We start from the raw sequence: 10,255 nt of genomic DNA, 5'->3' as shown, positions 1-10,255 counted from the left end.
TCGGAATCGATTGCGAAATTTTCCCTTATGACGCGATTCATTTCGTAAATTTTAACGTTCATTGTACGAAATTGTACAGCTTGTTATTTTTAAAATCTAGTTCGTAAAGGACGATCTTACGCTCATGCTACACCGCCCTATATACCGGGACCTTGCATTCACGAGGTTTGGGGGCCAGAGTCATGCCTAATAACACGTGTCAGTCTGCAATGCTAGCAAATATATTTCTTAGCACATGCGACAAGCTCCGAGATATTATGACACTCCAAAGGAACGAAAAGCTTACAAAACTCGGAAACTTCTGGTCCCAAATGGCTCTTATAGAAAAAAATCTTTATCGAGTGGTTTTTTTAACCCTTATAGGGATTTCTTAACACTGACCGGCTGTATTTGCCACCCTGGGTAAATGTTCCAAATAAAAGTTATTACGCTATAACAGTTAGCAAGACCAACTGCCACTTACTCGTGTTTTTGGACGTATTAGCTTTTGCAGCCAGTCCCTGTGAAGCGGGACTTCAACGATAAGCTTTGTAGCGGCTCCAGTAAAGTAGCAACGACGGTGCGTCCCTCGCTAAAAGATTTGCCATTTCTTTCGGCTCGCGGTTTGGAAACGCCTACTGCTGCATCGTGTGCGAAAGCATAGTCAGAGGTTTCCTAGGTGCAACACACACTCAGTTTTCTTCTCCTTCTTCTTCTTTGTAGTTGCTGAAACCGAAGTGAGCTATCCACCTCAGGCAGGAAAATGTAAGTACAAAATAGTAGTCGATTAGGCCAAGTTACAGTAGCTCCTCACGCGTAACAGTTAGGCATGAGTGCAATTTGAATGTACTGCATCAGTAAACATCGTCACACTGTCTGTATATGTAGCATATGGAGGCCTCTGCTCGGAGATGTGCGTCGGTGAAGTGCTCCACGGAACAGCCTCCGTTATGGATAAGATTCGCTTCTCGATCAACAAGTACTGTTCCTGCGATGCCGCGTCTAAAGGTAAGTTCTTTTTTTGTTCTTTTGTTTTCGGACGAGAATCGAATTAACTTCGTAGCCTAGCTCCTATAGACTGACTTAGCAAGGCTGGTATGGAGGAATGGTTCTATCACAATTATATTACTTTTCGCATTTCGGTAGTGGTCAGAGAGTCCATCACATACAGGCAAGTGTTCACGAAAACCTCTTCAGACAGTACTGTTCATAACGGAACATTTCAACCAGTCCTGATGCCAGACAAATTATTAGCTAGGCGGGGCGGTCACAGCAAACATCATTAATGAAGAGTTTTGTGTATACGAGTCCATAAGCTGACTCCATAGTGCCCAGTAGAGAAAGGTTGAATTCAAATTAACCAGGCTTTGTGGGATAGTTGCGTGAATGATCCGTTCTATGAGGCTGTACTGCAGCAAACAGGGCGAGTCCTGAAGGCGATGTAATACAAAGAAGGACATCAAAAAGAGTGTAACTTATTATTATGCGCTTTCACAGCGCAATGAAACTTGCAGCGCTGACATTTTTCACAGCAGGCAAGTAATCGCACAGCCTAGAAATGTAGATGCGCTGAGTGAAGCACAAACGAGAAACGTAACAAGCGACAAGACCAGTGGTGCGCAAGCTTTCAACTGTTTATTTTCGCAAAATCACGTCAAAGATATACACAAAAAACACTGAAGATAACAAGAACTATATTGCAACGTGTTGTTCATGGAATCAGGTCATTTTGGTGCTATCATGCTCCGCGTGTGTATTCCTAACTAATCTGGCGGTTGTCAATAAAGTTAAACGCTGGCTCACTGAGGGCAATAGATGCAGAGCTCACGTGATTGAGTGATTTAAACATGAAAAATGCCTCCATGATTTCGCGTGTTTTTTTAGAACTGCAATGCGCCAACGTCTGCGTTTGGTTAAAAATGGGATCACATCCGCATCTTGCGCAATGAGTAGCTAAGTGCCCTGGTGACTGCAGCATTTCTGTGGCGTACCTATGTTCTCTTAATCTTGTGTTTATGCAACGCCCAGTCTGCCCAATATAGCATTTTCCGCACGTGAAATCAAGGAGGCACTTTTCATGTTTAAATCACACAATCACGTGAGCTCTGCATCTATTGCCCTCAGTGAGGCAGCATTTAACTTTATTGACAACCGCAAGATTAGTTAGGAATACACACGCGGAGCATGATAGCACCAAAATGACCTGATTCCATGAACAACACGTTGCAATATAGTCCTTGTTATCTTCAGTGTTTTTTGTGTATATCTTTGACGTGCTTTTTGCGAAAATAAACAGTTGAAAGTTTGCGCACCACTAGTCTTGTGCCTTGTTACGTTTCTCGTTTGTGCTTCACTCAGCGCATCTACATTGCTATGCCGTACCAACTAGCCCAAATTGAAGCTTTGCTGAACCACACAGCCACAAAACATGGCGTAGTAATAAATTAATATAATTTAGCTCACCACTTCTTCAACATATTTTTGAACCGTCTGTGTTGTATCTGCCCATTTATTGTTTATTTTCAATTGCAACGTTCTTTATTTTTTCTTTTGTTTGCATTCACCTTTCTTTGTGCTTGAACTTCAGCAGAAGCGCGGATGATGTTGAATGCAGGCACAAACGTGGAGATTAAGCTCATGACTGGCGCAATGCATAAACATAGACGTTGCAAACATTTCCCTATTCATGCGATAAAAGAAGATATGAACGCGGGACTTCGAATCCACCACTTCCACTCCCGCTTTCCCAGTAAACGTCGACAGAACAGTTACCGGGTTACGGCCGCACGACGGCGCTGTAGCCAGGTTGGGACCTCATGAAAGTGACATCAATTCTACACTTCACCGTCATGGCCGAATGCTTACAAGTCCCACCGGTACACCGGTCCAGTTTCTCGCAGCGACGGCCAGGAGCATGCGTCTAGAATAGAGGCCCACCGGTGTGCCAACATGTTGCCGAGGTCGAAACCTCTTCTACCTTCCAATCCCTGCTTGGGTGTCTCAAACCACCCAGTCAAGGTATTGGTAGCAGGAGAGGGTTTCAGCGCCTTTATATATATGGAGCAGTTTTAGCACAGCAATTCGCATGAGCCATTGGCCTAAAATTGACGTGCCCGCACAAAAAACTAACATGATTTGGTTCCACCCGGCAACGTTGTACTACAATGGTAGTGTTAGGCTGGCTAGAGTATAGTGCGCGAAAGCACATCCGACAGTCGCGGACAACGCCAAACGTGGTTGGAATCTCGAGGAACGCCTTTCAAGTGGGACAGGCGCGATGCCGAAGCGGACGAGGAACTCCAAGCCCGACTGGGTGAAGCAAACGCGTATACAAGCGCCTTACAGAGCCGAGGAACGCCTCGCCAGAGCATCGGCCGCGACTGCTTCTCTGAGTCCTCCTGAATCCTCGTGTTCTTTCCCGGCATCTGCGAAATGTCGGTTTGTAGGGCAGAAGTGATTTAGCTCTGTAAAGAGCACCATTGCATAGGCGTCAGGCTTTCGTGTGTAACATTAAAGAAAATGGTGCGGCCTTTTGCGTTGGCTGAAACACACTAGAACGGGCGATTGAAAGAAGGGAATTTCGAGGGCTCGTTTCTTTGTTTGACACAACCTTAATGTAAACCAGCAGATAATGAATCCAAGGAAGGTACAGGAGTCCTTAATTGTACTGGTTTAAGTGTACTGTAGTAATTACGATATAAATGTAACCGAACCTGCCACCTTCGGACCCGAATGTAGGTTCAGTCCCTGCCGGCGGCAAGTTGTCGTTTCGTCCACTTTACTTTCTTCACATTTGTATCGTAATTGTTACAGTACACTTAACCCAGTACAATTAAGGAGTCCTATAGTTTCCTTGGTTTCATTATCTGCTGGTTTTCATTACGGGCACAAGCGGGAACACTGAGCTGACAGTTCCGTCATAGTTGGCGTTGGTAGTGGTGCCGGGCCACGAAACGTAGTGCTCGTATCGAGTAAAAAAAAAACAAAAAAAGAAGAGCACTGCAGCGTGCGCAAGCTCGTTAAAGCTGTAAGTTGACGCTCAATCTCGGCATATGTGGGCATGCCGAAAAAGCTGCTGCATTCCGTGGTGTCTTTGGAAAGCAGAGAGAGAGAGAGAGCTCTTTAATGAAGGACGGGGAATTCTGCCGGCGTATATGAAGGCACCTACATGCTACTCTGTATAGCAGAAGGGGATTGAGGACAGAAAGGCCCTAGGGAGAGGAGGGCAGGAAAGAAAGGAAGGATGTGAACGTGGGATACCACGACTTTCCCTGTGACACTTAACGGCGTTAACAGTCGAGATTATAAATTAAGAGATTGTTTCTCCGGATGAAAGTAATGCATCCAGGTGAGCATTTAGGATAAAACGGCGGCCTCCCGCCGTTTTCGCGCCGCGCAACAGGCCCAACTGTGGCTTCAACAAAGTTTCGCTTAACGTTGATTCGAACACGTTGCACTGATTCTGCATGGTATTTTAATACGTCGTCACTAAGAACGACAAACATGAGTTTTAAAAAATGGAGTGTGAGTCTGTGTGAAGCGTGGCGTTTGCGCGTGGTCTTTATACCGTATTTACTCGTGTAATTCGAGCACTGTTCTCTAGTGTGAACCTTCAAGGTAAGTGACGGTAGTTATTGTTAAATTAAGGTAAATACTAAACAACGCTTCTTTCCCGCATTTACTACTAATCCACTACTGATATTATATTTATTCTCTTGTAATCGCGACACGTGACACTAATCCCTTCCTTGACTGGCGTTATATGGCACCCCCCACCAGAGTACGCGAAGGTGATCGTGTTCAGCAAACGACACAGTTGGCACTCCCACGGAGGTTCCTACGGGGAGCTGATGCTGGACGACAAGACCGTCCTGCTGCCTTCCAGCAAGGCTACCCTGAAGGCGATCACGGAGGCCCTTAAGCAGTGCAATAGAGGACACTGGTATCCGGGACCGCAGGCGTACGCGGACGCCGCTTACGCTGGGCCTGCAGGCTGCCCCGACCCTTTCGACGAGTCGTGTCCCCATTGCGCCAGCGCCGTCAGTGAAGATAGTCTCGCCACGGACTTGTGCACGTCCGAATACGGTGAGTGCGATGGGGGGACAAACTGCGAAAGATTCGTAACTGAACGAGGACGAAGAACACAAAAAAAAACACGACGGGCGCCAACATTTAAATAATTTTCTTTCACACTTTGAAAAATAAAATTAGTCAATTCAATTAGTCAATTCAATTCAATTCAATTCTATTTTATTTTCCAGTATATACATGCTGGATGGTTGCGTTGGGTTAAAAGCTACATAAGTAGCTTGACGGGACCCAACGACCAGACTATACAGGGCAGTAACAACAAGCAGTCCGGTGCAACGGCGAGCAAATCAACAAGCAAAACAGAATACCATATCGTACAAAATGAATACATATACAGCGGTTTACATGTATTTCCAGCACGAGAACTGCAGGAAGAAAAAAAGGGGAAAGTAAATACATGTGCATAAAAGAAAATACTGGGGAAAAGAAAAAAAATGCTACATACAATCGGGCGTCCATTTCCAACTAATCTTATTTCACGTTATAAGTGTGAAATAAAATTAGTTGGAAGTTGACGCCCGTCCTCTTGTTTTGTGCGTTCTTCGTTCTCGTTCACTTTGAAGCGGAAGGTTTATTCTGTTCTGTACCACTACCATCTAGCTCATACCAATATTCTGCGAGAGACGCCCCGCTTACGCGAAAATACAGTCACGTCTGGGTTTATGAAAAATGAAAAAGAAGAAAGGGCCTGTGTATATAATATATAAGAAACGTTCTTCTCCGAGTAAAGTTGGAAAGAACAAAAACCGTCTACTAGAGACAGCGAGCACAACACAAGATCGAAGGTCACCGAAGTATCAGAAAATTTTGTTGTTTCTTTTTTTTAACGAAGAAAAGCATTTGCGAATTCCCAAGAATGTGATACGCACGGAAACATGGACTCCTCTGGAAGATAGCGAAGGTGAAAGAGGAGGGGGGGGGGGAGGTGCTGAATTTGCGAACATAGAGGTTCAACGTTTTGTACACATATATAGGTTGGTTCATGTGTTATTTAAAAGAAGAAAAAAAAACCAGAGCGAGTGCACGGCTGGTGTTGGTCTCTTATGGTTACATGCCCCTGTTCTTTTGTTTAGATAAATGGTAAGCTTGCTAGTCTTTCGCATTCTTAACCATGGTGCGTCGTGCACGTTAGCAATAAAAAAAAGCATAAGAAAGCATCCTCATTGCCTTTCCAAGAATAAATGATCGTCCATGCTATATGCTGTGTGACATACATACGTTTCACGTTCGTCTACCTGACGCAGGCAAACGGGGAAGATTTTGTACGATGAAACCTTCATTTTAATGTGCTCTCTCTGCTTCACGTTTTCAAAGGTGCATTTTCGTCATATAAATGACCGTCCTTGTGAAAATGCTGCACCACGGCCGCGCGTTCATGTTAGGAACTTATAATCCGCCTCTTTCATTTTCCGGTGCTGCCCTCTGCCGTTTTGGTAGGGGTTTGGTAGCGGCCAGGACAACCGGTACTGGCAGAAGCAAAGCCTCCGAGATCATGAGACGTTTCGCGACTTTTCCGCTAGGGGAGAGCGCATGCGCAGGGGCGTCGTGAAAAAACATGGCTGATCCCTCCGACATAGGAATCGGTATAACACGAAAGTGAAACGTGTCTACACAGAAGTAGTGCTCATTGTGTAGTGATATATGAGAGCTTGTACAATGTCTATTCGTGTTTGGCAGCTATAGCACCGTTTGACGTGGATACACCCATGTTGACAGCATATCTCTATCGCGACGACTGATTAAACCGTTGGGGTAGGTGACGGTGTGAACATATATTTGGACACAGCGAATCGTGAATCCCGCGTAAGGATGATATCAACAAGCTCATAATCAGCACTGGTACCCGGTACGCACTTCTTCAAAGCGTCGTCAATTAAGGAGAGAAACGGCATGGCGTGCGCTTTCTAGTAATGGGTAGCCGACGCCTGTGCTCATGCATACATAACACACACTGCGCTTCAGCAACACGGGAGGTAGAGGTTCGTAGCCTGAGCCGCAAACCCGTGCGTCCCTCTGGCCTCTGTCTCGCAGGCGCTGCTCTCGCTCCACCAAGGCACGACATTCGCCCGTCGAAATCGCGTTCTTTCTGCGACGCGTATTGCAGCAGTTTTGTTAGTCGGTGCTCTCGCAATTGAAGCAGTCGGCGGCGGAGAAATCCCGTTGGTGCACGTGGAAGCTGCACTACAGCCCGAACCATATAGAGCGTTTTTGCCGGCGTTTCCTGGCGTTGCGTCCCTCGGCGTCGTCGCATCAACGCCGTCAGAGAGGGCGGCAAACCATATGAAGAGCGTTAGCTCAGCGTCACACAGTGTGACCACAGGGAATGAACCTGACACCGCTGACACCTCGTAAAGCAGTGTACAGTTTCCGTCAATGGACCAACAAGATATATTCCTGATTATAGCTTTTATGTCTCATTAGCAGTTCTGTGGTGCAGAAAACGAGTCACCGTGACACAACGCCACCGAAAAGTCTATTTTTTTTTTATTTGACTTGTAGCGCCAGCTATTGGCATTAAGAAGAAGCACAAACTCGTAATATATGGCCTCTGAGCTTGAAGCTGCCGTACATCTTTGAGGCCACGTATTCGGCCAATACACTCATTCCTGCTAAGCCTACCGATGAACTTGAGTACGGCACTCGGAAAGACTTCAAAGATATCACGATCGCTTTGCTGTCGAAGCTTCTAGGGAACAAGCTAAGTCAAATACAAGCATCAGTTGAGAACTTAAGGGCCACACAGTGCACGGCGACGACTTATTAGATCCGAGGCGGGCGGCAGCCATTTTGGCAGCAGTGACGACGCCGTTACGTAGCGGAAGTAGCTGCCAGCCGCACGCTGATTGGTTCTGCGTCCATCGAACTGCTTCCGGCGTCGACGCTGCCGCCCGTGATGTCTGGACCGTCCAGAGGTGGACGTTTCGGCCACCGTCACCGGTAGCGTCGACGTCGAGGGACGCCGGCGTACGAAACGCCGGGAAAACGCCGGCAAAAACGCTCTATATGGTTCGGCCTTACTCCGATGAGCCGACGCACGCTAACACGAAGCCAAAGGCAAAGAACGTAACTGCGTCAAGGGTGCCTCGGCGACGCCAGCGCGGCCAGTCTAGCTCTCGTATCGAGACGCTTTAACCATGACCTCCGATATCGCATGCAATCTCGAAGTAAGCGCTAGTAAGTGTCGATCGTGAAGTATTACTTCTTGTCACATCTCACAGACGGCGGCACCGTCCCGCTCCGCCCGCCGCGAAAGAGAATGTGTGAAAGATATAAGGCGCGTTCGCGCCGTGTCTACCATCTCCCGAGTTAGCTTAGTCGGTAGCGCGTCGGGCGCTTGCCGTCGTGGCCACTGACCTCCATTAAAAAGGCTGGACGGCGCATCCTCGCTCTGCGAGGCGGGCGCTTGTGAAGCCACCGGAAGGTGCCCTGTTTGTCCCGGAAGCCGGCGTCTTCTGTGCGTCTCAGTCGCGCAATTCGAATATTCTCGGGTGGCAGCTGTTGTTATGATCGCTTTTATTTTTTATTTTTTCAAACTCTGCGATTACGCCTCACTTTAGACGCCGACGAACGCTACACAAAAGATGACAGACGCCGTGCCGACACCGTCCGAATACGGCGGAGTGCTGCAACGTACAAAATGCGTAAAAAGTAATGCAACTTTGAGGTACTTGCGCGTGAAATGTTTTCCCGGACGACTTTTCCGGTCGATTCGTACAGTTTACTGCGCTACAAGCAGGTATTTCTTTAAAAAAAGAAGAGAAAAGCTCTTTTCCGGGACAAAAACGGCGGCTTCCGGTGGCTTCACGCCCGCGTGCTCGATGCGCCATCCAGCTCCTCCTAGTGGAGATCAGTGGTCGTGGCCGCAACATTGTGGGTTCGATTCCCAGCGGGGTATCTTTTTCTTGCTTTTTTTCTTTCTCACCCGTTGGCGTCCATTTTATCAACGTCATATCCGTGACGGATGTACTTGGTGGACCCCGGCATAAAACACTTTCGTGTTAAAAAGGCGGAATGCAAGCCGATACGTCGGGACTCACTGTACTTAGCAACATGTCCTGTTCTTTTGTATCTGTATGTCCCAGCGTGCCTTAGGCTAATCGGTGGACTTTATCCCTCGCTAATTAGCTCTAAACCTGGTGAATCTGTATCGCTTCTTCTTACAATCATAATTCTCATAATTATTCCTACTATTATGTGAAGACTAGTCGCAGGCATACTTCCACAGTGATTAAATTGCTTTCGTCGCCTGTATTTCGATAAAACAAACCCACAGCAAACGACATTTCAACGTGTTTTCGGCCTTTTATCGGGCATGACAGTATGTCATTGAATGACCTTCACTTCATTTTTTTAACGTCTCCTTACAGCCTCGGTCGTCGCAATTGGACTCGACTACAAGAAGATGGCTGTCTACAAGAACGGTAACTATTCTATTTGCAGTGTCTGCCTTGGATAACACAGAAGCCGAGCGTTTATTCTCTACAGACTTGCCTAATTGCTTGCTTCTAGCTTCTCTTCAGTGTCGTCGCGACCAATTCAGGCGTGATTTAGAAGCTTATCAAGAGAAATTAGTGTTCAGTATTAAACAGTGCTTGAACCGAAAGATACGACAAAACTAACAGGGTTAATCTTGCGAAACAATTGCCCCAGCTAAAAATTTGGAACTTGATTTACAGGAGAACATTGATTTACTTGATAACATTCTAAATTCTGGAGAAGTTTTTCCGTAATAGTTGTTTTTCATATAGGAAGGCAAAATTGACACGAGAAAACAGGAAATTGTTTCAAATACGCATGTATACGGTGATCAGCACATTTATTTATTAATATTTGAGGTTTTAAGTCCCAAAACCACGATATGATTATGAGAGACGCTGTAGTGGAGGGCTCCGGGAATTTCAACCATCTGGTGTACTGACATCGCACAGTACACTGGACTCTAGCACTTCGCCTCCATCGAAATACGACTGCCGCGGCCGGGATCGAACCCGCGACCTTCGGGTCAGCAGCCAAGCACCATAATCACTGCTTATGATGCACAATGATCGGCATATTAGTGAACTTATTAGGGAATTACCTTATTACGAAACCAATATGAGCATATTGGTGAAAATAAAGTTATTTCATTAATTTATTTATTTTTTATTTATTTATAGTGCTGACGTGAATGAACCTATGACAAACG

At 46.3% G+C, this 10,255-nt stretch overlaps 1 protein-coding gene across 1 annotated transcript in view; it reads left to right on the top strand.

Moving 5' to 3' along the window:
- LOC119387735 (nascent polypeptide-associated complex subunit alpha, muscle-specific form) overlaps positions 1-10,255 on the top strand; it is a 53,029-nt gene that overhangs the window by 21,112 nt on the left and 21,662 nt on the right. Inside the window, exons 6-9 of the mRNA XM_037655220.2 lie at positions 703-744; positions 868-987; positions 4,759-5,064; positions 9,438-9,491. Coding sequence (XP_037511148.1) covers positions 703-744; positions 868-987; positions 4,759-5,064; positions 9,438-9,491 — 522 coding nt within the window. The remainder of the gene's footprint in view (positions 1-702; positions 745-867; positions 988-4,758; positions 5,065-9,437; positions 9,492-10,255) is intronic.

The sequence above is a fragment of the Rhipicephalus sanguineus genome, chromosome 3 (assembly GCF_013339695.2).
Source record: "Rhipicephalus sanguineus isolate Rsan-2018 chromosome 3, BIME_Rsan_1.4, whole genome shotgun sequence".
Lineage (NCBI taxonomy): Eukaryota > Metazoa > Arthropoda > Arachnida > Ixodida > Ixodidae > Rhipicephalus > Rhipicephalus sanguineus.
The sequence above is the reverse complement of the archived record's forward strand: the minus strand, read 5'-3'. Positions and strand labels throughout refer to the sequence as shown.